Here is a 27,284-nt window from a genome sequence, read left to right on the forward strand (position 1 = left end):
AGAAAAACAGAGCAGGAGAGGCAAAATGGGGAAATCGCATGGAAAAGGGCTGAGATTATAAGAGAAGTATGGGAATAGAAGGAAAGAGGGTGCAGAAGGAGGTGAGAATCAGAGACTTCCTGTAGCTGGGAGAGTTCTTGGCTGGGAGTTGAGAGTGGCAGAGCGAAAAGGATTTGGGGTAAGGAAGGGAGGCACGGATGGATGGATGGATGGATGGATGGACGGATGGACGATGAGGGCTGCATAGACGGGGAGAAGGACTTTTAAGATATTTTCTGTGTAACACTTACCCATACCAACACCCACACATCCCACTTTGGAAGTTTCATGAAGGACCTACTAAAGTCTGGAAATGCTTTCAGATATATTTGTATTCCTCTCTTGGAATTCCTAGCAGGAACTGGGCAGTGGGGCGGCGGGGTGGGGGGAGGCTAAGAATATTCAGATTCCCCAAAGACAGAGACACAAGAGAAAAATAGAAGCCCAGCAAGTTTTCCATTTCTCATGAGAATATGGGGGCATGTTCATTTGGGAAACAAGCGTCTGCAGTTTTCACTATCTACTCCCACCTTACACCTCCCCAGTGCCATACAAAACCAGGAGAATGTGGTTGCCTTTCTTAAAGCTTATTTTTAGTTGGTTTTTCAATATATGTACAAAATCAGGCAAAGTAATGGAAAGCTATTTTTCAGTATACGTATAGCTATATGCCATAAAAATACGTATATGTGAAGGGGGAAAGTGCTAATAATCCTTATGGTTTCATAATCACCAGAAATAAAACCGTCAGCCGGGGATAACTTTGTCTGAGATAAAATATCCAACACCGCAGTATACATGTACTCGGTCTCATGGAGGAATTGGATAATTCTGAATAATCTTAGGGCAATAAATGATTGTGGTGGCTTCAACTGAGCTTCTCATGACATCACTATACCTGATCCAAATATGGCCACCATGTTTGCCAGGGCAAGTATGAGTTCCCAAAACACTGAGATGGCAGGGAAATGTTCCTTTGTATTGGCAAAATGGTATCTAGGGGAGTATCTACACCTGGCTTGGGCTTCTGAAAGCTGCCTAGGTGATCTGCTACCCAAAGTTTCTCCTACCTCAGAAGGGACACCTGGTTTTAGTCCTTATTACTCTGAGTTCATTAGCTTATTGGAGTGTTAGCATGGCTTGCTGGGCTCAGTAGGAAGGAGGGAAGCAAGCTGAGAAGAACAGGACACCAAGTTTAATTCACCAAAATCTAAGCTTTGTGTAGCAACTATTAGGTACCGAGAGATGCAGATACAAATCAAGAAGATGACAGCCCTACTTACGGGCCAGGAAAACAAGAAGGGGAAAATGGGTTGGAGGAGAGACGGAGATGGGATCAAAGAAGGGAAAGAGAAGGCGATGCGATGGCGAGGAGGGTAAGGCAGAAGAAAGACTCAAGACAAGGACATGGAAAGAGGGCAGGAAGTTAAAGGCAGAGAAAAAGGATGACGGTGGGAAGAGAGACAAATAGAAGAGAGGGAATGGTCCGAAATGAGCCAAGAGCGGTCAAGGCAAAGAGAACGTTCGGGTTTGGGGCCCCAGTTCCCCCTCTGCTCGAGAGGTTAAATGGCGAAGTGTTGCTCCATTTTCCATGTTCTTATCCAATGCTCTTAATGTGTGAGTTAAGAGTGGCGGAAGATGGTGCCTTTAGAGTTAGAAGGTGCCCAGCCAGATTTAGAAGGTTGACGCATGGAGTCAGCAAGCCAACCAAAAAGATTATCACAGGTTGTGCTTTCAGAGAACTTTTCTGGTGGGTGAGTGTGTGTGTGTGTGTTGCGGGGGGGGGGGGAGGAGGGATGAAAACCCCCAAAACTATATTTGCGGCAAACATGCAATAAAAGAGGCAATGGGTGTTTCCTTTCTTCTTCATGCAACATATAAGTGCTTTTTCCTTCGGGAAAGAAGTGTTTCCATAGTACAAGCGGAAGCAATTCGTCATATTCTGTAAAGTCACAGTGGCTCTAAGTACGCATTAGGGTGTCTGCTTGAGAAAAAGAAGGGTGAACGTGGTAGTTTAGAGTAGGTAAAAGCGTCTGTTGTTTTTACTTGGTAGCTTGTATTACTCAGTGAATCTTTTTGTTTTCATTTGAGAAAAAATATTTGGCATCCTTTCCCTACGTGGTCAAGACTGGAGTGTATCCAGATGTGTGCTGAAATGGAGATCCGGCCGTGCCACATCTGTGTCGGAGAACTAGTTTTGGACCGCAGATCTCTTGGGCGGGTGTTACTTGAAGGTCAGTATTTCTACTGATAAAATACAGAGAGCTTCTAGTGGGCCACTCCGTGAGACAGAGGGCACCGGGGCGCTGGGGAATGCCATCAATCATGCTTTTATAGGCACTCAAGACTCTCTGGGGCGAGAGCGAATTGGTGGGCCAAGCTCTGTTGTCCCATCGCTTTCCAGGGTGTTACCATATCTGGAGACCAAGAGAACTGTGTCTTTTGCCTGGCTGTGCTCAACACTAAAGCCTTCAACAATAACAGTAATCACGCTGGTGGGATTTGTTGCTGGGGGGATTCTGTGTGCTGGGAGCTGGAGGGAGGCCACCAATTCATTTCACATATATTATTTCTCCAGGAAACACAGCATAATTGAGGACAATTTTCCACCATGAATTGCATCATTAGCTAACACAGGGAAAGTGAAATGCTGTTAACTTTTCTTTTCCTTCTGCAGAGCTGATGAGCTGAAGAAAACAGAAATAAAAAGTTTAATGTAATTTTTTTCCAAGGATATATGTTGAAAATCAGAATCAAAACACTTTTACACGGTAATAGAAATCCCATATTTTAATACATTGCCATGCACATAAGGAATCAAGTAATGCTGAATACAAAATAGTCCAATATACAAAATGATAAAGCAGATTTTCAAGCCCGATAGAGATCATGCTTACGGATACAAGGGGGCAAAAAATCTGTACAGTTTCATTTCTATCAATTTAAAAAGAAGCATGCCCCCCAACTCTTTTTGACAACAACCCAAAACAGAAAGAAACATTATAAGAAAATATAAAGGAAACCCAGAGGGAATTGGCAAGTTGATAGCTGCTTAAGATATGGAAATTGTTGGTTCACGATTGTGGTGCACAATAATTCTTATGTTTAGAGAAAAAAGTTTCTAAACATCGTATGCCCTGGGAACCCAGGGAACCAAAGTGAACATCCAACAGAAAAGGCACTCTGATTTTACCATGTAACTTGCTTGAGTTCTCCTAAGCCTAGTCCTGGGAGTTTTTGTAAGGTGCATAGAGGAAAAAAAAAAATCCACAGATGTGGGCAATGGATAAGGAAAATGCTTATTTAATTAACCACTGTTTGGGGACCAAGAGAATTCAGACTGCTGGTTTAACTACTCACTGAAGGAAGCTATAAAAATTTCTACCCTCTATATAGGCTTTTGTATTATGAAATGTGCTTTTATAGCCATGTTTGTTAGTGTTTGTAAAACCGTGAACCAGTTTTTCATGAGATTTTTTCTCCCCTCACACCTTACTGAGAGCACCGGTCTTTCATTCAGTTCACATCGTGTGATTTTTCTTACTCTTTCTTGCCTAGGACAAATACTAATATACAGCAGCTCATCAATGACATTCAGGGAGGCTCTCTGCTTCCTGTGAACCTCAGCTTGTCAACCTCACACTTTCTTTGGTCTTCCCCAACGTTGAGATTGGCAATTTTCCCCTGCACTAAGCCGAACCTGAGACTCTCTCCCTTGGTTAGGTCAACGGTAACAGAGAAGTGGAGATACATGGGCACCTAGGCCGTGGGCTCTGCAGACCAGTTTCCCTGTATTAGAAAAAGCTTGTGTGCATAGGCAATAAGCTGATTGTTACTTTCTTATCCTTCTTTCTTTTCTAAACCCAGGATGGGCTCTCAGGAATACCAGCTACCAGGAGAAAACAGAAAGAGAAAGAGCTCACAATTAAAGTGCAGTTCACTGTGCTTTCTATTAGGGGTCCAGGATACCCTCCCTTAGCTCATTCCAGCCTGCGAACCACCTTGTCTGCTGATGCAGGACAGATGAGCAGAAGCCCAGAGAGATGGCTGATTTCCACGGAATCCTAGTATTCTTGAATTCAAAACCTCTTCTTCCCCTTTCTCAGAGCAGTGCCAGATCCACAAAGGCCTAAGAATAACTCAAGTATAAACCACGACAGGTCAATATTTTCTTTTCTCAGGTGCGATTTACTGCTAATAATGTGATTTTGTTACAATATTGATCTTTTCTCAAGTTTTGGGTACAGTTATTTCATTTAGTGGCTGATGATATTAAAGAGCTAGATTAATTGGAACTACAGTAGTATGGTTTAACGGCACAAGAGTTTTAGTGGAATTAGTTCCAAAACATGGGCGCTGGCTTGGCTTTTCAGCGGACTGGTTGCTTCTGGGTCAGTCATGACTGGGACTTACAGTGCCAAGTCCAGAGCCTAACGTTACTCAGTTCAGTGCACTGTGAATTTCATTAGCCAATCCACGGTCTCGTCAAACACGGCCTTGTAGGGATAGCATTTTTCTATTGGCGGAGGAAAAGTAGTGGTGGACAAACCATTCCCAGACCCAGAGAACCTCAAATTGCCTACATGTGAGTTTAAGGGAGTGGAACCCCAATGACCTCCCACCCCCGGTGGGGGGGGGGCAACACTCACTGGAGAGGCTAATGCAGCTCTTTCTCGTGGCTGGAGAGGAGAGTTGCAACACAATGGAAAAGACAAAGATTCCCGTGTTCGAACACCACTCTGTGCCCCTCCAGCCCCGCCCCACCTCTCCACCCCATCCCATTCTCTTTTTAGTTTACCTCCTATAAACCGAGGCCTGTTGATGTGAAAAGAACTTGGTCACACACTTCCAAACTTCTGCAGCTGGTGTGTGGGGAAATGTTCTCGGTCCTCTCCTGTATGGGAAATAGGTATGGGAACTGTTCAAAGCTGCCAGTGTCAGCAGGCAGCTCCCATGCAGACGCATTAAATGCACTGGATGGTGGGCAATTAAAAAAAAAAAAGAAAAATATATGTAATATATATTTATATTTGTGTAAAGAATTCAAATTGATTTAGGGGGTCACATAATCAAAGACCATGGCCAGGCTCAGTCCAAATCGTACTCTTAAAATTAGGCATGCATAGGGAGACTACCCAGAGCTTCATGGTCGTTGTGCTATTTCCGGGGGAGACCAGGCCAACTTCCTCTGTGGGATAGGAGAAGGACCGCATCAATCTGTGGAACAGGGCAACCACCAGACCCTCGCGTTTAATGGCAGGCAAGTATTTCTTCAGAGTTATGTCACAAAACCAGTCTTCCCACTGCGGGAGAAATAATGACCTAATAAGAATCTCTTGTTTTAGAATTGTTTGTTTTGACAGAGTAAAGCTCGTGAATATGTTGCTGTAGAATTTGGGGAGAGTGGTGTCTAGATACAATCACACAAAACAGATCTGCAAGCTCTTGCTTGTACACCCAGCTTAGAATTCCACACATGATCGTGCTGTGTGTGCTAACAGGGCAAAGCCACGTGGAGAACAGCCTGTTTATTTCCTTTGATCCAAACAATGGAACTGTGAAAGGTTCTAAGTAACGCAGAAAGCAACCAGCGGGGTCTTCAGTGTCTTCCTGGTTCTGGGGGTTAGCGTCTCCAGCTGGATTAAAGTCGGAGTCTCAGCGGCATTCACGTCGATAGGGCTGTTTGTGTCACTCTGCACTGGAGGCAAAAAGGCCTGGGTTTAAGAGCCTTCCCAAGGCTCCTGGAAATGTTGGAGGTTTGGAACAATGACAGCAGCAACAAGACAAGCCATTAAAGAAATGAAATCCCAGAACCATTGGCTCTGAAATATGAAAAGAATACTGTAGAATCAAAGAATGTATCTACAACACTTAACATTATGGCAACCAGTCAACTGCAATTCGGTGCAAGTTATAGGGTTACTTTGAAATTTTTTTAGGTGTACGTTGTTGGTGCCTTTTTGTGCTTGATGTAATTGGGGAAGGGAGGCTCTGAAGTTAGAACGCTTGGAGCTCTTTGAGATTGTAAAATCGCCCTACATGGTGCTCGAAACTCTAATCTTACAAAGCCTTTTACACCCATTTTCTGCTATCCCGAGGAAGTCATTTGTCAATCTTTGTGCTGTTGGCCAGGAGGTCTAAAACTGGTCCCATACTCACTGGCACTTCCCCTTAACTTTTATCTTATAGGTGAACTTCCTCTTCCAATTTAGATCCTAGAAATGGTGCTCCATACCCTATCCCCACCCCCAGAACATTCCCTGCAGGGCCAAGGTGATGGCCAGAAGAAAACCAGAATGGATACCATCCCTCTTAGACACCTTCCCACACGAGAATCTCCAGGGAAGGATCTACTTTGTTTTTTCATTAAGGTGTGGCAGAACCTTCATGGGCATGTGGCCAACTTTTTCCTCAAGCTTCCCACAGCTGATTCACTGTCCAAAGAATGTCTCTATCTCTCCACAGGAGTAAGTCACCGAGCAAAATAATGGAAATGGGGCTCTATTTGACCCGAAGGTGTGCAGTGGTACCAGGAATCACGCACACTGATGAAGCAGAATTCCTAAGACAGTTCTCTGGCTCTGGGATGAGATGCAGAGCTAAAGAAACAGAGAAGCAGGACCTTGTTGTCTTTGAAATAGAGTCCCCAGCTGTGCCCTGAGCAGAAGCACCTCTTGGTCTATCCTCCCTCATAATCTCATGGGCTCTGTTTCGATGAGCAGCTTTGACCGGTCATTCCCTAGAGACGGGAACGCACATCCCACTGCTGTTTGGACAGCAAGCCCTCACCGAGATCAAGCAGAAGAAGGAATTATTAGTCAGTACTGGGGGAAAGGAGGAATGCTAAGTTTTTCCGTTCGAGTTCTTGAGCGAATACTCAAAATCTACCCAGGGAATTTTTTTTTAAAGGAAAGATTAAAAGAAAAAAAAAAAGCAAGAAAAAAAAAAGCAAAAAAGTGGAGTGGAGAGGGTTGTGGGAGAGGTGAATAAAAACAGCCTTTAAGGCGTAAAAGAATTTCTGTCATTTTCAAACATTAGATTTTTCAAAAAGAGTCTATAGCAATCTTAAGTCTAGTTGTCAAGTAACAAAATTACTCCAAAGAATGTGGAGGAAAACATCACAAAGAATGAAGCTGCTTATGGCACAGAAAAGAGGAGGTTTGGGTAAAGCTAAAATGCTAAGGGGGTCTTGGAAGCTTTTCTGAGAGACTTTTATTGTTCCTTTCCAACATCAATCGTGTGACATTTGCAGACAAAGCAAGCCTTCGCAAGCAACACTGGGCTAAATCCATTAGAGGAGTCTCTCCTCAGGTTATACACTTCAGTAGAGTTGATATTCCTTTTCCCCTTGAGTGTTAAAAAACGGCAGAATTCCCTCAGAATAAGGACTGTTAACCTTGTCTGAACAGCTGAGGAGTGACTTTGGAGAGAAGTTGGGGTTGCTTCCCCTGTTCCGGAGGTAGAAGTCAAATGTGCAGTTACACAGCTCATAGAGCCTGAGCAGGGGTCTAAAGGGACGCCATTACCCAGAAGAAAGTTTATAGGATCTCTAGCCCCTACGTATGTCTTAAACTACTGAAGTGATTTGCTTTTTGCCCTCGCAGAACCACCGATGCTCTGCATTTATTTTAAATTCGGTTCTGAAGCTGCAACAAGCTAATCCCCTTGGCACCCCAGAGAGTCTGATAATTATTCATTTCTGTTCACTCCCAAGAGTGTCTTTCCTGCACAGGTATGGGAGTCAGCCTTTCAATAAAAGGTGTAGCAGAGGTTTAAGTAAAAGGAAAAGTTAAGCATCAACAGTTTATAGCCCTTAGACATCAAAATATTTATCCCTTACCTCCTGGTCTCCCGCTGCCTCCTTAAACAAAACTCCTCACAGACATTCTTGAACTTCTGGGAGGTAACATTTCCTCCACATATCTTGGGAAGAAGGGACAGCACAGCAGGAAGTAATGACGGGGAAACTGGATCAACACAGTACTAAGACCCCGAAGGCTGGGAAGGAGGTCATTTCTCCATTTTGCTGGTTTAACAAGTGACCGCTCAGATTCTTATCCCGCCATGTTTCCAAAACCATCCCCCCCACCCCCACCAGATGATTTCAAAATGAGGTTGACGGTTTGGAAAACACGTCGCAGCTCATACACAAATACCTGGTACGTCAGGAATTAAGGCATTTATAGAGATGCCGTCCTCAACTGGGTTCTTTCATGGTCTTCAAGTTTGCCGTTCCCCATCTCCACCCTTACCCATCACCCTTTAATAATCTGTCAGTACACTTTCGACTGAAAAAAAAAAAAAGCATAGGAAACTCTCCTTATTTAATTGTTCAGAACATATTTTGCGAAAGCCAAAGGAAGGAAGGATGAACCTCCATCATTTAATGACCATCTGTACCATAAGATGTGTTCAGTCTTTCAGGGTTGTTAGTCATAGTTTCGGAATGACCCTGAACTCATAAACCAATGAATTCTCAGCTATAGGACCTCAGCACCTGACAGTTCTTTTGGACTCCGGAGGCCCTCTTCTGGGTCTCCAGGACCCTGCTGAGAACTGGAGCTTCAAAGAACCCAGCATCATGACCAGCAGGTTGTGCCTGTATGGAGGAGGGGAACACGGATGACCAGGGTGAACAGCCAGGAGCTCAACTGAAAGCTGATTTAGGAAGACAAGGCTGGGCCCAGGAAGGCTTGGCTGTACACGAGGATGGTAACATGTGACCTGATGCTGTACCACCTCTTCCTCCATTGTCTCCTTCCTTGGCCAAGAGGGCTGCCTGCTGCCATGTGCATTCTGCGAGCCTACTCTGGTGAGGGGTGAATGCTGTCTGAATTCTGTGGGAAAGCCGGGATGGGGGCACTGTCTAGGGGGAGCAGATACCATTTCAGAAGGGCATGGAGAGTTGGCCTTGTACTCTACTGATATCCCAATGCAACGCTTGGCACGTAGTAGGTGCTCAACACTTTTATTTAGCAAGGAGCTAAATAAAAGAAAGGATGAAAGAAGAAGGAAGCCTTGCTGTTGGAACAGATGCTCAGGGGGTGTGCAGGAGAGAGCGGAGCGTTCTCTCCAGGGGCTCTTACAGTCACGGTTTGGCTGCCCGATTCTGGATTTGTAAAGAATTATGGTTTGTGAGAGCCTGACGGTCCTGGTGCTGACCCATGAAAGGCCGGATCTTGATGGTGACTGACACTCCTCCGAGTTCCCTCTCGGAAGCCCCCTTCTTCGGCAACACAGCCTGAAGGGATGACTCCTACGGGATGACTCACCTGCATATTTGGGTCTCTTTCTCTTCTCCTGTCAACTTTCCAGATCTCAGCTGGGGGCATTTTCCAATGTGCTGTGCATTTCCTGAGATCCAACCCCTTCCACAAGGGGAGAGCAGACCATGAGTGTGCGTACAGCCGCTCCCCCACCCCCCCAAATGCCAAACTTCCTTGTGCTAGCAGGATCCTAGTGTGGGTACACATGTTTAAAGAAAAGCCTCCGACACCTGTCAGTCCCAGACTAGGATTGTGGCTACGCAGAACATATCTGCTGAATTTTCCATTCAGCCAAGTTTCTATTTCCAGGGGGTAAAAAAAAGCTAAAGCATTAGGTAGGGTTGGCCAATATGGGCGTCTCTCTAATGCCCAAAGACAAGCAATAACTGGGTTGACTGTGCTTTGTTGTAAGACATAGTAAAAAAAAAAAAAAAAAAAAAATTTAATTGTGGATATAATCCCAGAAAGGATTAAAGGGGACTAGTAGGTTCCCTACTGAGGCAGCAACCTGGGGTGGACTGGGCCCTTTTCCTTCTTCAGGCTCGCAGGGGGACACTTGCTATTCCTCCTCTTCTGAGAGCTGTGATTTAAATTTGACCTAAAAAGTTTTCTAAAGTTGTAAAGTCAGACCACACAGGTAAACTGTATTCTGCTGCCCTTTCCCTCAACCTACCACAGTCTTTGATTAAAGAGCCACCCCCTTTTGTTCTTTGAAAACACTCTGCTGTAGAGGGAGTGAATGTGTACCCTGGCCACCTAGAAGCCTCCTGTGTTTGTCTGAGTATAGATGTGCTGAGTTGGGCCCCAGTACCAGGAACCAAGACCTAAGATACTTCAACCACCAGACCTCTTCTCCTCCCCTTTGGCACAGCAAGAAACCCAACTGGTTGCCTAAAGTATCAACAGGTTAAGTCGAACGATATCGTGGCCATGATTACCCCAATGTACTGCAGATGACTGCGGATACGTTGGGAGCGGAGCTTGTCTTGGACAGTCTGAGCCAGAAAGAAGACAAGATTTATAAAAGAGAGAGAGAGAGAGAATACTTGTTTTCCCACGTGTACTGGATGTGCTGATTGGTTTTGGTGTCGTGTTCTCATGTAAAGTGCTTAAGAGTTGGAGAGAATACCTTTAGACATCGTAACTAACATAATCAAGACATGTTTACATTCCTACCAGGGCAGAGTATCGTGAACGCTTCCACTGAGATTGCAGAACTGCTGTGATTTTTTTTTGTCTAACACATCATGCCATCTGCACACATAATAAAATAATCCAGTAGTTGCCATGCTAAAATAGGACTTCTAGTGAAGGGCACAGACAGCTCCCCTAAGGGAGCTTGAGTTATGCACAGTGATGAAAACTGGAAGCAATTTTCCAGCTAATGGTCTGCCAATGACCACTTGGAGCAAGTTGGCACTGTGTATTATGCACCTCATTTTAAAATCCACAGCAAACTAAGATTTTCCAAAGCCCATGATCTTGACCGAATGGGAGTTTTTTCAGTTAATCTGGTTAATCTGTCAGTGCTCCATGGAGATCTTCTGGCAGTGCCATGAGTTAGTCTTTCTGTGAGGAACAGGCCACGTTCATATCAACTGGCAGGACAGCAGCTTGGAAGGCTAACCACGTTTATGGAGAACCCTCGGTTGAGGCTGTAAGAGGAAAAGGGAGAAACACAGTGAGTCATTTCTTTATGTTCCCAGTTACTGGTATGTAGCAATTATCCTACTCAAACAAACTCTGACATCCTCAGGTCAAAGAGAGATCTCGAACAGAGATAATAGTTGCTCAACTCCAGGACAAATTTAGGGTGGTCTATCTTCTTGGAATGTTCTTCCACCATTTGGCAGGACATGGAAGACATCTGTCTCAGGGACTGGCGAAGGGGCCTGGAAGGCAAGGCAAAATCAGATCTCTGGAACTGGCTTCGTCCCTCACTGGTCTGTGATTTGGGAAACCATTTTGCACATTATGGAGTTTCATGTATTTACCTGATTGGGAACAGGATCAGATTGGGAGTGGAATGAAAACATTTGTGTGTGTGTGTGTGTGTGTGTGTGTGTGTATGAGGTGGGGTGATAATAGTGGTTTTCTTTATCAGGCAGCTTTCCTGGGATAAAACTTAGAAGGAAACATTGGAAGCAGTATGGCTGGAGCTCCTGAGTTTGCTAGCTGAAAAGTGAGACTGGCTGAGCAGCCCGTCAGAGCCAGAGAAAGTCATCAAAGTCTGACCAGAGATTGAACGACCTGTATGGCAACCTTGCATTTGACTTTGGTGCAGATATATCTTCTGGGTTTTGCAACTCTTTATTTTATAAATTTCCTATCATTTTATCTGAGTCTCCACATAGTTCCTTATACACAAGTGCTTATTTATTGATATGGGAGTGCCACTGAATGTTTTGTTAGAAACATACCAACATCAGCTTTATTTAATACACAAAACTCTTGGGCAATGGGAGAGAAAGAAAGCCAAGAGCTCTTGATGTTAAAAAAAGATAACAACAACAACAACAATAAACTACTGAGGCTTTTTGAGAGAATGTACAATTTATAAGCAAATGTCTGATTAAAACTTGCTATTTTTGAGAAAATGCAAACACAAAAGTAAGGTACTATTTAAGCATACTAAATATAAAAATAATAATGTACTGATAAGGTTATAATGAAAGTAGAATACTAATATATTGCTGATGGCATTGTAAATTGGGAAAACAATGTCAATTTATTTAGAAACTATTAAAAATTCACATTCTTTGAGTCACTGTTCCCATTCAAGAAGTGTATCCTAAGGAAATAATCTAAAAAGATGAGAGAAACTATATGCACAGATATATAACCTAAAGGTTATTTGTAATAGTGGAAAAATTGGAGAATGAGTCTCCCATTGTTGAAATGTAGGTTAAGTAAATGACGGTGCATTAACAAGATGGATGCCTGTGTGACTACCAAAGTAATAATTATGATGATTTTATTAGCTATTAGCTATCACGTAGCTATGTGGTAAACAGTTACAATACACTACAGTGCAAAACTTACACATATGCGTAGAAAAGAACTCTAAGTGAAATGATGAAGATACTAGGATTTTTATTATTGTTGCCTTAAATATTTTGTAAAACCACAAAAATTAGGTTCACAAGAATGCAGATGTGACGAAGGAGCACTGACTAGCCTAAGCATCCATACTAATACTAATATGAACTCCAAAATAACTACCTTGAAGTTCTATTAAGAGATAACACTCCAGTCACACTGAAGTGGGAATAGAAACCAAGATGAATATGAATCTTCTGTCCAGGTCAGTCTGCCAGGAAATAGTGCAGCCTAGAAGATCCACACGGATTTCTGGGAACCAGACACAGTATAGCATCCTTTTGGGATTTTTGCTAAAATCAGCCCTAGAGTAGCGAACCCAGAAATGGACCCTCAACTCTATGGTCAACTAATCTTTGCCAAAGCAGGAAAAAATATCCAATGGAAAAAAGACAGTCTCTTCAACAAATAGTGGTGGGAAAATTGGGGAGTGACATGCAGAAGAATGAAACTGGACCATTTTCTTATACCATACACAAAAATAAACTCAAAATGGTTGAAAGACCTAAATGTGAGACAAGAAACCATCAAGACCCTAGAGGAGAACATGGATAGCAACCTCTTTGACCTCTGCCGCAGCAACTTCTTACTAGACACGTCTTCAAAAGTAAGGGAAACAAAAGCAAAAATGAACTATTGGGATTTCATCAAGATAACAATTTTTGCACAACAAAGGAAACAGTCAACAAAACTAAAAGACAACCTACAGAATGGGAAGAGATATTTGCAAATGCCTTATCAGATAAAGGGCTAGTATCCAAAATCCATAAAGAATTTATCAAACTCAACACCCAAAGAACAAATAATCCAGTCAAGAAATGGGCAGAAGACATGAACAGACAGTTCTCCAAAGAAGACATATAAACGGCCAATAGACACATGAAAAAATGTTCACTATCACTCAGCATCAGGGGAATGCGAATCAAAACCACAATAAGATACCACCTTATACTGGCAGAATGGCTAAAATTAGTAACTGAGGAAACAACAGATGCTGGCGAGGATGTGGATAAAGGGGAACCCTCTTACACTGTTGAGGGAAATGCAAACTGGTACAGCTACTCTGGAAAACAGTGTGGAGGTTCCTAAAAAAAAAAAAAAAAAAAAAATAGAGCTACCCTATGGCCTAGCAATTGCACTACTAGGTATTTACCCAAAGGATACAAACATTATGATTCAAAGGGGCACCTGCACCCCAGTGTTTATAGCAGCAACATCCACAATAGCCAAACTATGGAAAGAGCCCGAGATGTCTACCAAGAGAAGATGTGGTATATAAATACACGATGGAATATTACTCAGCCATCAAAAAGAATGAAGTCTTGCCATTTGCAAAGATGTGGATGGAAATAGAGGGTATTATGTTGAGCAAAATAAGTCAGAGAAAGACAGATATCATATGATTTCACTCATATGTGGAATTTTAAAACAAAACGGATGAACATAGGGGAAAGGATGGAAAAATAAAATAAGACAAAATCAAAGAGGAAGACAAACCATAGGAGACTCTTAACTCTAGGAAACAAACTGAAGGTTGCTGGAGGGGAGGCAGGTGGGGTGATGGGCATTAAGGAGGGCACGTAATGTAATGAGCAGTGGGTATTACAGGCAACTGATGAATCACTAAGCTCTACCTCTGAAACTAATTTTAAAAAATCAGCTCTGGTAAAATGTGTGACTTTAGAAAATTATTTTTAAGAGTAACCATAAAATTTAGAAGTGAATTACTGATAATAGGGAACCTCATTAATTATATTGGATCTCTATATTGGATCCTGAATCAGGAGTTGATAATGAGGCTTATCATAGTTGTTGCTTTTCTAAATAGCCACGTTTTTCACATGAACCTGTAATAGCCTTTAGAAAGTGGATGTGTCTAGTTTGAGGCTCTAATAACCTTACATGAACATAAGATGAGCCCATTGTATTTCAAAGCTCTTTCAACTGTGGTTCCCCTGTGCACTTCTTAGGATAGGTAGGAATAGTCCCATTTTATGGATAAGGAAATTAAGGCCCAGAGGTATTACTCACCACGGTCACACAGCTTATGTACTGTACTCAGTACCCAAGTACTGTACTCAGTCTTAGGTATTTCCCATGCTAGTGACATGCAGGAATGACTGGGACACATATGTTAAGTATAAATATTCAGAACCTTTCCCATTCTCCTCTCTCCTAAGTAGGTTTCTGTGTTTATCCACAACCATAAGCCCACTCAGCACAATAAAGGGCCTTGTTGGATACAGAAGAAAACTGAAGACTTAAATTTATACGACAAAGACAGAGATGATAGGAAGAACAGAGGGCTACTCCTCTAAGGCATGGACACACACAGCAGTAGAAGCCACTGAGAAACAAAGTGGGAGTTTTGGGAGTGACAAAGGGGACTCAAAGTGAAGGCTGCCCTGTGAGTCTGGCCTTCAGAAAAGGGCTGGCCAAGGAGAAGAGCATGCTATGGCATCATGCCCCCTTGACCATCTTTCCATGGAATCAGTAAAGAATTCAATGCTCTTTGATGCTGTTGTGCTTAGTTGTCTTTCATTTGAATGTGTCACCTCATTGAGTTGGGCTTTATGAGGCAGCAAGGGGCCTCTGTTGACTCAAACACCAAAAAGGTGTTTGCCTAGGGGCAAGGCTTGAGCCACTGTCTTCCTATCACAGAGGTACAGACAGGTAAGGGCTCTGCTGTCATCCCTTTGCTCGAGACTTCTTTGGTCTGCAACTGGAATGGTATCTTCAGGTATAGGGAAGCAACCTGAGGTCAACATGCAAATTGGCAACATCAAATTGCATTTGATGGCTCTGGCTCTTTCAGGGGAGGAAGGGGTGCACTTTTTGGGTTCCATCCCCTGGGCTTCGGCCATCCCAGATTCCTTCCAGCTCCCCATATACACAGACTCGTTCACAGCCTTTGCTCAGCCTTTTCCGAGACCACCTTACATGTCGCATTCTTTATGAAGCCATCTTTCCCCTACATGTAGCTGACAGCAGCCCCCATCAGCCAGCATGGCATCTGAAACCAAACCCACCAGGAACACTTTACTGTATCCATCTCTCCTAAATTTTTTGAAGTTGGTGCCATGTCTTTTGAGCATGTGTCTTCCCAGGGCAAAGCAGCAGGTGTACAGAGAGTGCTACATGAATAGTGAAATTAATGAAGAAAGGAATGATGTTGGAGAAGACAAGTTTTTTTTTTTTTCCCTTTTCATTCTTTCTGGCTTAAATCAATGCCTAGTTTTATAGGACATTTCATCCTGTAGCTCAGGTCTGCATAATGGAGAGGGGGATCACTTCAGTTCCTTTCTTGCCCCCTAAGGACTGAAGACACGTGTGCGTGGCAGTGCTGGCTCTGTATGGCTCTGCAGCTAACACTTGGTAAAGGGCTCTTTCTCAGATCTCTGTTTGGTGGGTCATCGTGACGATTCAGGCATTCTGGGAACTAATCACCTCCTAATCCAGTGGCTCCAGAGTCTGGGATGAGCAGAGAAGCATTTCAGTCCAGTGATTAAGGGCTTCGGCTCTGGAATCAGGCAGATCTGGGTTGACGTCCCTGGCTCACCATTTTCCAGCCATACTATGTTGAAAACATGAATTTGTCCAGCCCTCAGTTTCTTCACCTTTAAAATGGTGATCAGAATCCCCACCTTTCTGGGTTGCTGGAATGATAACGGGGGTTCACAGAAAAAACACTCTGCATGGTGTTTGGCCAATAGCAAATATCTGCTGAGTGATGGCTACTATTTATTATTATTATCACCACACATTCCCCAAATTCCTTAGAGCGACAAGAAATACAAATAAGGCAATGTTCCAACGTCACAGCTGGGGGCTGGGAAAAAGAAACACCATGGAGGGTGGTGTGGGGGGGGTGGGGGGGTAGGGGGGGGTAATGTCAAGCCTTTGCACCCTTCAGGAGAAGGGTAACACTCTCCTCGCCTGCCAAGACCACAATCAACATTCCCTGGCTTCCACTCTCCCCTAAATGAGTGCAGACATTGATGGACAGTTCCATGATAAGATTTCACATCAAAGGCAGGAAGGGCCAGAGAGGCAACGGTCAGCCTGGCAGAGGATTCAAGAACAGACATGGGGCTGAGTGTGTCCAGCCCCACCTCTTCCCCACCCCAGCCGCAAGAGGCTGGCGGGAGGAAAAGATGCGGTACACAGGCAGCCTTACCTCTCCTGGGCTGAAGGAAAGCAGTAAGACCATTGCGTAAAGGGGTTATTTAGTGTCCTCTGTTCAAAAGGAGGACCCATAAAATAGGCAAACAAACAAACAAATAAATAAATAAAAGGGTCCTCTCCTCTACCTGAAAGCGTCTTTTATGTGACTCAAGTTAGAGGACTTTGGGAGTGGACCTAAACTGCATTCGGATGTGTCAGGTGTGAGAGGCACATTCCAAGGTTGTGAGAGCCACAGTTGCGTTAGCAGAACTAACATTTGTTGAGCCGGTACAGTGGGCCAACGAAAGTTCTACACGCAGTCACTCCTGGCTCTTCACCACCATCTTTGAGGCCTGAAGTATAAGATCTTCTTAATACAACTGGAGAAAATGAGGTCAGGTTTATTAACTCTTCACAGTCCTAACTCTAGAGAGTATAGGGCCCAGACTAGAACCTAGATCTGCTCTCACCACAACGCTTTCCTGACTCAATAAGAAAGCAAATTCCTTAACTCCCAACAGGAATGCTGGAGAGAAAGTAGTTGGGTGTGTGTGTAAAAGGAAAGCTCATCAAATGGGAAACCTATACATAAAATGCCATAAATTAGAGGTCTGACCCCGAGAAAGCTGGTGCATTCCTATTTAACAATCTGAAATCTTTCCCAGGTTTAGCGCAGTAATTCTCCACTGGGTGCCATCCCTCCTACACCCCAAAGGGACATCTGCACTGTCCAGAGACACTTCTGGGTCTTGCAACTAGGGGGTAACTACTGCATCTAGTGGGTAGAGGCCCGAGACCCTACTAAACCTCCTAGAATTGCGTTAGGACAGACGTCCCCCAACTGGCTCACCCCCATCAAAGAACTATCCAGCCCAACCTGCCAATAGTGCTGTGGCTGGTTTAGAGAATACAGGTCCTTGTTTATCTTCTCTTCCTGGTTGTGAGCCAAATATATCACTCCCCAAATAGGCCAAGATAAAACCAACGTAAGCGTGCCTGCCGTGTGCACAGGATGTAAGGCTGAGTTCAAACCTCACTCCTTCTACTCATCATTTGCTCACTTTATTTAATTTTATATTCAGTGTAATCAAAACCTCTAACACTAAATCATTTCTAACTTTTAGAACCCTTGCAGGTACACCATTATACGAATCAAGATTGGATGATTTAAACAGGTATGCTCAATTAATGAGTAAGCATGTGGGGGAGAAGTCAGGAGAGAAAAGAGCAAAGGGGGATTTATGTGGCAATAAAGCTCAGCCCTGCGAAGGGTCCTTTCGTTGCTGCCACTGCCTGCCCCCGCCCCCCCCCCACCCTCATAGTTTGGGGGGAGTGTTTGACCCCTGAGAGTATGACTAAGAAATTAACTCTAACCCCCTGACTGCATGAAAATCGAGGTCCAAATCTTGGGCAAAATGAGGATCAGCCTGGCAGAGGACTCGGGTTACGGGTGAGAAAACAGAGGATGCGGACAAACTAGCTTGTAATTTCTCGTAAACCCTAGTAACGGGAAACTACCGCGATGCTGTAGGTGTCAACCCCACGGGGCCACAGGGAGCCCTGATATCAGGTTAAACATTATTCTGGGTGTGTTCTGTTGAGGGCGTTCCAGGATGAGATTAACATATGAATCAGCAGACTGAGGGCAATCAGTGCAAGGTGGTCCCCTCCAATCAGTGCAAGGCTTGAGGAGCACAAAGGCTGAGTAAGGATTCCCCAGGAAGAAGGAGATCCTGCTGTTTGCAATAACATGGATGGATCTAGAGAGGATGACGCTGAGTGAGTAAGTCAGAGAAGGACAAATACCGTGTGATCTCACTCATATGTGTAATTTAAGAAATGAAACAAATGCACAAAGAAAAAAGAGACAAACCAAAAAAACAGACCCTTAACTAGAGAGAACTGATGATTACCAGAGGGGGAGGGGGAATGGGTGAAATAGGTGAAGGGGATTAAGAGTGCACTTACCCTGCTGAGCACTGAGTCACGAGTCACAGATAGAACTGCTGAATCATTATACTGTATAACTAAAACTAATAAAACACTGTTAACTATACTGGAATTAAAAAAATAAAAAAAGAAAAAGAAGAAGAAAAAAATTCTTAAAAAAAAAAAGCCAAGAAAGGAAGAATTCACTCTCTATGCCTGTCTTTCTGTCTTCGAGTTGAGACACTGGTCTTCTTACTTTGAACTCAGAGTCAGATGTGAACTATACCTTATACCATCAGCTTTCTTGGGTGTCCAGCTTGCAGATCTTGGGCCTTCTGAGCCTCCATAACTGTGTGAGCCAGCTCCTTATAACAACTCCTTTATCCGTCCAACCATCCATCCATCCATTCATCCGACAACTCTCTCTCCCCATGTGCACTTGAGAGATAGATCTATCTATCTCTCAATAATTAGAGACATAGGTAGATACAGATAGATTGCTATTATCTGCTGTTGAAGAACCAAGACCTCTTACGGGTTCTGCTTCTCTGGAGAACACTAACACTGAGTCTGTAGACAACAATGCCCATAATAATAAGCACCAAGGTTAACCGACTACCGACCACATGCTTGGCTTCATGCTAACGACCTGCAGCTACTGTGTAGCACCTCAAGCAGGTAGATGCTGTGTGACCTCACTCCACAGATGAAGGAAGTCAGTGAACACACACTGTGCGTTAGGCCAGGCTATGACCCCTGATCTGGTTATGACATGTCAGGGCCTGTTGATTCTGGAAGTGCTAAGCAGGAAATGTGCAGTTCCCAGACCCCAGGGGAACATTTTCAGGCAAGTATTTATAGCTAGATGGTGTAGCAAGGCCTTGGCCTCCATCCCCCCCACCCTCTAGTGGCTCCAAATACTGGAAGAGGAGTCTTCCTGCAGCTGGCTTTGCAGTCCTCCTTGGCTTGGGCTGTCACCTCTCTCTGGGGTTTTAGAAAGCCGAGAGATGAAGCCACACACACACACACACACACACACACACACACACACACACACACGAGTGAAAGAATGCACTTGTCTGCAAGCTGTCCCTCTCCTTTTCCTCAGCCAAACAAAGACACTGTATTTGTCTCTGCTACAAGTAAAGCTGCTCTTCTACCCTACACAGCTGAAAACCGAACAGAAGTCAACTCTGGTTCCTGTGGGTTAAACTGAGTCTCTGGATTCCAGGGTTTAGCCACGTTGGCATTTCGGCCACAGGTTCTCAAACCTGCCTGCATCAGATTCATCTTAAGGAGCTTCTTAAAATCGTAATCTTGTCCAGCCTCTCCCCATTTCCACGGATTCAGAATGTCCAGGGGGAGGTCTGCAGACCTCTATGATTCTCTTGCGGCCCGCCGGGCACAATTCCACGGAAGCACGATGCCCTTTCCCCAACACTTACACAGCAGTTACTTGTCCTTCAGATAGAGAAAAGTGTGTAGACCGAAGGGAAATTTGGTTTACAGTCTTGTTTGGTTCATGTAATAAAATACCAACCATCGTGGCTAGAATCCAGGGCAGCGATCCAAACATCGGATTTTAGAATGGGACAAGACAGGAGCCGTGAGGCCTGAGCAAGCCATCCAGCCCACTCAAAGTCCCAGAACCTAGGCATGCTCCACTGTCCCAGTCTTCTTTCATCTGTACAGGTTGATTCATGCACCAAGAAAGCAAGCAAGCAAGCAACATTCATTCCATTGAGTATTTATTAAAATACCCAGTGTTGCCTGGGGGGCTTTGGGCCTCGTGGAGTTTCATATCTGTATCACTGTATGTATCATACTGCATTAGAATCACCTGATGATGTGTCTGTCTATAAACAAATGCTTGTCACACTTTATTATTTTTTTTTTAAGATTTTATTTATTTATTTGACAGAGATCCCAAGTAGGCAGAGAGAGAGAGAGGGAGAAGCAGGCTCGCTGCTGAGCAGAGAGCCCGATGTGGGGCTCGATCCCAGGACCCTGGGACCATGACCTGAGCTGAAGGCAGAGGCTTTAACCCACTGAGCCACCCAGGCGCTCTGTCACACTTTATTCTATGAAGAAATCCCCTGGAGAGCTTGGTAAGGCATAGATTTTTGAGCCCCACATGGAAAGAATCCGATTCAGTCGCTCTGGAGTGTGTCTATGAATGTGCATTTCTAACAAACTTGCAGGGACACTGATGTTGCTAGGACCACTCTCTAAGCACCCCTGCTCCTGACCCCAAGCTTCTTCAGCCAAAGAATATGTCTTCTATTCCTTCTGCAGTGTGTGGAAGACAGCCTAGAATATCAAAGGGGCTCTTGAAATGTTTGTTGAATGAACGTACTGTCTAAGCTACATGAGTAAGGTTAGTAGTTACTTAAAAGTAGGGGCAGAATTTGCTTGGGCGCCATAGTACTGTTCTCTAATGAGAGCTGGTTCAGGACCTTCCATGTAGGGTTACATGGCGGGGGGGAATCAGTTGGTTAAGCATCTGCCTGCAGCTCATGTCTTGACCCCAGGGTCCTGGGATCCAGCCCTGTGTTGGGCTGCCTGCTTCTCCCTCTCCCTCTGTCCCTCCTCTTTCTTGTGCCCTCTCTCTTTTTCTTTCTGTCAAGTAAATAAGTAAAATCTTTAAAAAAAAAAGAAATTTCAGTATATACATGCATCTGAACTCCACAAATTCTCTGTGATAACCCAGGACACCTATAACTTCAGGCTCTCAGGGCATGATTTCCCCAGGAAAATGACAAAAACCTCACCCACTTTATGACCGTTTGAAATGAGAACTGCTGACAACAGCGGCTGCCATCTTGCACCATAGGGATCTGATTTGATGCTTTTCTGGGAAAAAGTATCATCAGGCCAGATGCTCTCAGCAGGGATGCGTTTGTACAGCCAATTAGTAGGAGGTAGCCCAGTGATTCCATTCTTTGCACTGGACAGAGGTAAGCATTTCAAGTCATTAAATTCCAACAGCCACTGTAAAAGCCCGCAGAACCTTCCAGAAGAAAACTCTACCATTGGCACAAACAATAATGAATGTCATGCGAGAGCATGAAAATATGCCTTGAGGTTCCATCCAAGTTGCCACTGACATTCCCCTCCATCTCTACAATGGCAGGAGCGGTTGGCAGATTATATTCTGAGGGACTGTCTCCTAATTTCTCCCGTTGCTTCTGCTTCCCACCTCACTCCCAGAGGCTGACGTCAACTGAGTAAGTCAAGTTTCTTGTCCTTCCTTTTTTTCTTAAGTTCATCTATATCCCTCTTTGTCTATTTAATCTTATTTTAATCCCAAAGGCTTCTCTGTGGAGCAATCCAGTAGTTTCTTCACTGGAAAAATGCTAAGATTCACATCTTCAGAAAAAACATATTTAAAATAATTCTCCAGATCCTTAGCTTTTACAAGAGACGAGAGAAGCACATTTCTAAAGGCGTATACAAGGTATACTTAGTGCTTCTTCTTTTGCATGCCAAGTCTCAAGGGGCATGCATGTATGGCATTAGCATGTATGGCATTAATTCAAAAAGTGTCTTTTTGAATTAATGCCATACAAGCTAAATAAATATTAACATGTAGTGCTGATAATAATGATGGATTTCACCATACAGAGTCTTAGCGTGGAAGGGTATTTTACAACAGTACTTCTCACATTTTAATGTGCGTATGAGTCACCTGGGTATCTTGTTAAAATGCTGATCATGCAGGTCTAACAAGCTCTCGGGTGATACCGGTGCTGCTGGTCTGTGGACCACATTGTGAGCAGCAAACCATAGAGTTCTTAATCTACAGCAGCTCAGCCCAGCGGAGCTCTCCTCAAGGATGGGGATGTTCAGTGTCCGCTTTGCCCAATATAGTAACCATTAGCCACATGTGGCTACTGAGCACTTGACATCTGGCTAGCGCCTAGAGGAAACCAATTTTACATTTTATTTCATTTTAATTCATTTAAATTTAAATGATCACATGTGCCCGGTGGCTACTCTACTGGAAAGCAGCTTTGTAGCGTAGAAAAGAGCCTGAGAAATGTAGTAAAAATTTCGGAAAGAAAAAACCCCAAACTAAGAAACCAGGTGAAACTACAGATCCCCTCACCCATATTGTAAATTTATTCTGATCTCCACCTCTCCTTTCTGCTTTCTGTTGCAAGGGCTCAGGGCTTCCTCTCTGTTCTCCATCATTTTCCCAGAATCATTCTATAAACAAAATAGTGTAATTAGGAAAGACTTTATAAACATTCTGAAGTGTAGAGGATTATCTCGTTTACATAAACCCTTTTGAGTTGGCAAAACCAAGCAACGAGTCTTATAAGAAATCATTCTTTTGTTACAGGTCCTTTCAACTCGGGTACGCCTAGCAGGATTCTGAATACAGGCTCCCAGGTTATTTCTTTACGTGTGTTTTGGACCTTTGGTCTGGAACATCGGAGCATATGGAAACAGACACGGAGTCTAGAAAAGTTCAAAAAGAAAATGAGCTCAGTTCAAGTTGAGTTCCCCCAGATGAGAAAATGTTGAGGGTCGGGGAACAGGAGGGCTTAGTTTTGTCTAAACTGATTTATCAGCTCTAACCAGGTTACAGCCTATATTACAGCTAACGAGGTTGGGGGATCTTCCCTGGGTTGGTAAGTACTAATTTCCATTGAGGAAAAAGTTATGAGGCTTGGATGTCTTAATGATAATAGATAATTTCTCTGTGTTGGCAGAGCTACAAAGTGCGTTGCTATGAAACTGCATGGATTGGGCTATTTCTTTTGTGTACACAGTTTCCACTTAAAGAATCCGCTTGGCATGAGTCGCAAACCTGCTCGGGGACCCTTGTGATTAATTGCTTGAACTGGCTGGTGGCCATCAGCAGGATCTTGCAATTGACCAGGTTCTACACAGAATTATGAAACTGGAGGTTTAATGGGATTTCAGGTAATGGAGCCCAGATGTCTAAGACTATGATGTTTGAAATTACGTTTGCAAGGCTTCGGGGCTTAAACCTTATTTATTTCTTGCTTAGTAAATTTTCCTGTTCCCATCTTAATGTCATCTTGGACCAGTCGAATGCTCAGGCCTTCATTATGGCATACCGCACCTAGAAAAGACATTCACCAAACGAACCTGCCGCCAGCAGCCTCGAGAGACCCGACCTGCCTACCTTCCTGCCCCTGGGATTACCTTCCAGCCAAAGCTATGGTCATTAACACCCCTTCCACCACCTTGCCACTGCACAGCACTTAACTTCCAAGTTGCTTTCACACATTTAATTGCATTTTATTCTGTTAGGGTCTAGAAGCAATGGGCTGGGACTGGTATTATCATCTCTGTTTGGATGAGGAAACCAAGCAAGGTACACAGAAAAGAAGGAATAGTAATAGCTAACAGTCGTGGAACGCTTATGTGACAAGATCTACTGTTCCCATAGCGTTTCTGGACCTCATTCCTTTAAGCCATCTCATAGCTTTGAGACAGATAGGATTATCAGCTACACTTGGAAACCCAGCAAACTAAGGGCTGGGGCATTTGGGTCACCTTAGTAACTGATGCCAGGCTGGAAGCTGGCACTCTGGTTCCCAGTTCTGATGCACGGCCACCTCCTTAAGGAAGTATTGGTGGCATCGCAGAGGAGACTAGAATCTGTTGTCGCTACTGCACCATTCATGGTCCATCATTCCCAAGAGAGAAGACAACCCTCCAGGCAGATTTTTCTTAGGAGAAGCGGCCTAGACTCCCCGTCCCTGCTCTCCAGAGCAGTGCTGCTTCCAGAATGCTCGGAGGGAGGAGGGAGATCCTGTTCCATGGCATCCCATTCGGAAACCGTGCGTGGCTCACTACTCCAGACCCTGCAGTCACGCTTCAGCTAGTCCTTGCAGCCTCATCCACTCTGCATTCCTGACACAGGAACCGGTGGCCTTTGTCCTGCACTGGTTTGTAGGGTCCTTCCTTCCTTCCATCCTCCTGCTCAGATTCTCCCCTTCCGGCAAGGCCAGCTCACAGGCCACTTTAGGAAGGCTTCACATATTCTCACAAAGCCTATCTCTCTCCATTGGGAACCTCCACATGACTTTGCTGAATGAATGGATGAACAAATGGGAAAAACAACTTCATTTCTGGACCGCTGTTCCTGGCCCGATATGCAACATCCCGGATATAGGCACCCAGGCAAACCACTGCCATATAATGTCCTCTCTGCTGCCATACAAGATTCCAGGGGAGCAGAAAGAAGGGGCGTGCTCCATGTCGCTGGCAGATGTGGCCGGAAAGTCTGCCCAAGCCTCATCTCCCCTCATAGTTGGGGAAATTTCACGTTCACGGGGCTCGTATTCCGCGCATCTGTGTACAATGCCTTCAGCACAGTCTTGAACCTGAGCAAATATACAACAAATGCTAGGACTGTACTAGAAGTGATGGGGTTTCTGTCACGATGGTGGGGGGCATAGCCTTGCCACCTCCCCTCTTTCCAGTGGAAGTGCAGAAGAGGGAGGTAGGTCTTTGTGGAGGCCCGCACACACCTCACAGGGGTGCTTGGCCCGGAGGGAGGGAGAGAGGTCAGCAAGCATCAGGGGCCCAAGCCATGGCGCCCGTTAGGAAGGGGTCAAAGGATGTTTAACACACAGCCTGAACACCAGAGTGCGGGCATGTCTTCCCGAAACCAACTCCTGTCTTCCAATGTCGGGAAATAGTTCTTGTTTTAAGTTTTTCTCATTTTAGAGCAGTTCCTCTCATTACTTAGCATTTAAAATTCTCTGTACAAATTAGCTATTTCTATTACTCACTCCTCTCAGCAGGAATGTGAGGGAATCCTGGGCACGAGCCCAGCCCCAGGAAAGCCCTCTCGAGAGAGAGCTCAAGTCTGGTTTTGAGGAACTGCAAACAGCATTTCATCCATATTCCGGAAATCTGTTGGAGACAGGAGGTGGGATGGGTGTCATGGCCCAACAAGCCTCTCTTTCCAGAATCACCAACCTGCGTTGCTCAACAATCTGAAGGAGTCAGTGTAGAATAATAAAAATAATGGTTTCTTCCACTTGCTAGTTTTGAGACGGGTCATGTTACTGAACCTCGCCAAGCCACAGCTTTGGTGACCGAACCAAGCCACAGCTACTTCATCTGGAAAGGGAGGGAAGTCGTGTATTCCTCACCCATAAAAGGAGTGAACAAGAACAGCAACAAAAGACATTTTTGTGGGAACTATTACTTTTCATCGAATACAAGATACATTTTTTTAAAGATTTATTTATTTGAGAGAGAGAGTGCACACAAGTGAGCGAGTGTGCTTGCAGGCATGGGAGGGGAGGGGCAGAGGAAGAGAATCCCCAAGCAGACGGCCCACTGAGCCCAGTATGGGACTCTATCTCATAACCCATGAGACCGTGACTGGAGCCTATACCAAGAGTTGGACGCCCCATGAACTAAGCGATCCACGTGCCCCAAGATGCAATTATTTTTAAAGCTTATTTATGTTTTTTGGAATCTCTAACCCAATGAGGAGCTCAAACTCATGACTCCAGGATCAAGAGTCATGTGCTTTCCTGATGGAGCCAGCCAGGCACCCCAAAAGAAACAATTTTTAAAAATATTTTATTTATTTGTTGGGGGGGGAGAGAATAAGCAGGGGGAGCAGCAGGCAGAGGAAGAAGCAGGCTCTCCCCCGAGCAAGGAGACCAATGTGCGACTCGATCCCAGGACCCTGGGATCAGGACCTCAGTCAAAGGCAGACTCTGAGCCTACTGAGCCACTCATGTGTCCCAAGATGCAATTTTTAACATACCACTAAAAAGAACAAAAGAACCCACCCCTGCTTATTAAATTATGACATAATGATTTTTGATAGCCCTAGACAAGGAACAAGATTAGCCTTTTGCTGTTTTGAAATTCTTTCATTTATTCTGAAGAACCCGGTAATTTCTCTGCCTTTCGTGTATTATAGGCAATCCTTCTGCATGCATTCCAGTAATAAAACACAATGTGCTTTCATCTACTTGTGATATGCTCTGATCTGAGATGGTAGTGAGAGCTCACCATTGCTGCTTTGCAGAAATATATGAAATCAAGGCCATTTTTCTGATGTCAAACATTTGCCTCCCTAGTGGTATCCTATTTCAATGATGTTCAGCCTACAAGATAAATTTTCACTTCAGTGCCAAATTGTAGTGTAATATTTCTAAAGACATTTTAAATAGCAATTAAACTCAACAGGTGAAGTACTAACAGTATATATAACTTGAGTGAGTGATGAAAATGTGAACAATCAGAGCCAAATTCATGCATGTACAATCGCCATTTGACCTATAATGATTATACGACTGCCTAGATTGTAAAATGTACAATTCAGAAATGTGGAGATATGAAAAAGTGCATTTCAGAATCAGTGAAACATGGTAAATGAAAGAGCATAGGGGTCTCACAACCAGTAGACGCCCAACAAATCTCACCTTCCCTTTTAAATAAAGAAGGAGAATGTGGTGAATCTCAAAGGTTCAAGGAGGCTAGACCTCCTTTTTTTTGCAAAAAAAAATTAGATACTGGATTTAAATCTGATTCCTGATAGATACAATTTACATTCCAGAAACACAAAATCATGAAGGATTTATATAGAAATCAAAGTATTTTTCCAAACATGATGGCTGCAAATTTTTTGTTGCATCCCCTCTCCCTACTTCCTACTGAGAGGTGGGGTCTTTGTCCTACTCCCATGAATCTCGGCCAGGCTTATAGCTGCTTTGTCAACAGAATAGGACAGAAATGGCATTGGGCCAGTTAGGTATAATATTTAGGAGGACTGGA

At 44.1% G+C, this 27,284-nt stretch overlaps 1 protein-coding gene across 3 annotated transcripts in view; it reads right to left on the bottom strand.

Annotated features, from left to right (window-relative positions):
* Nucleotides 1–2,814: 2,814 nt before the first annotated feature.
* SAMD12 (sterile alpha motif domain containing 12) overlaps nucleotides 2,815–27,284 on the bottom strand; it is a 389,251-nt gene continuing 364,781 nt past the window's right edge. For 2 of the 3 annotated variants that reach the window (XM_004743481.3, XM_004743479.3), the window contains one exon: nucleotides 2,815–10,960. In XM_004743481.3, coding sequence (XP_004743538.1) covers nucleotides 10,938–10,960 — 23 coding nt within the window. In that variant the 3' untranslated portion in view covers nucleotides 2,815–10,937. The remainder of the gene's footprint in view (nucleotides 10,961–27,284) is intronic. The other variant, XR_198799.3, reaches the window with a different exon arrangement.

This window comes from Mustela putorius, unplaced genomic scaffold (genome assembly GCF_011764305.1).
Source record: "Mustela putorius furo isolate JIRA1106 unplaced genomic scaffold, ASM1176430v1.1 tig00000228_pilon_pilon_pilon, whole genome shotgun sequence".
In the NCBI taxonomy this organism is placed as follows: domain Eukaryota; kingdom Metazoa; phylum Chordata; class Mammalia; order Carnivora; family Mustelidae; genus Mustela; species Mustela putorius.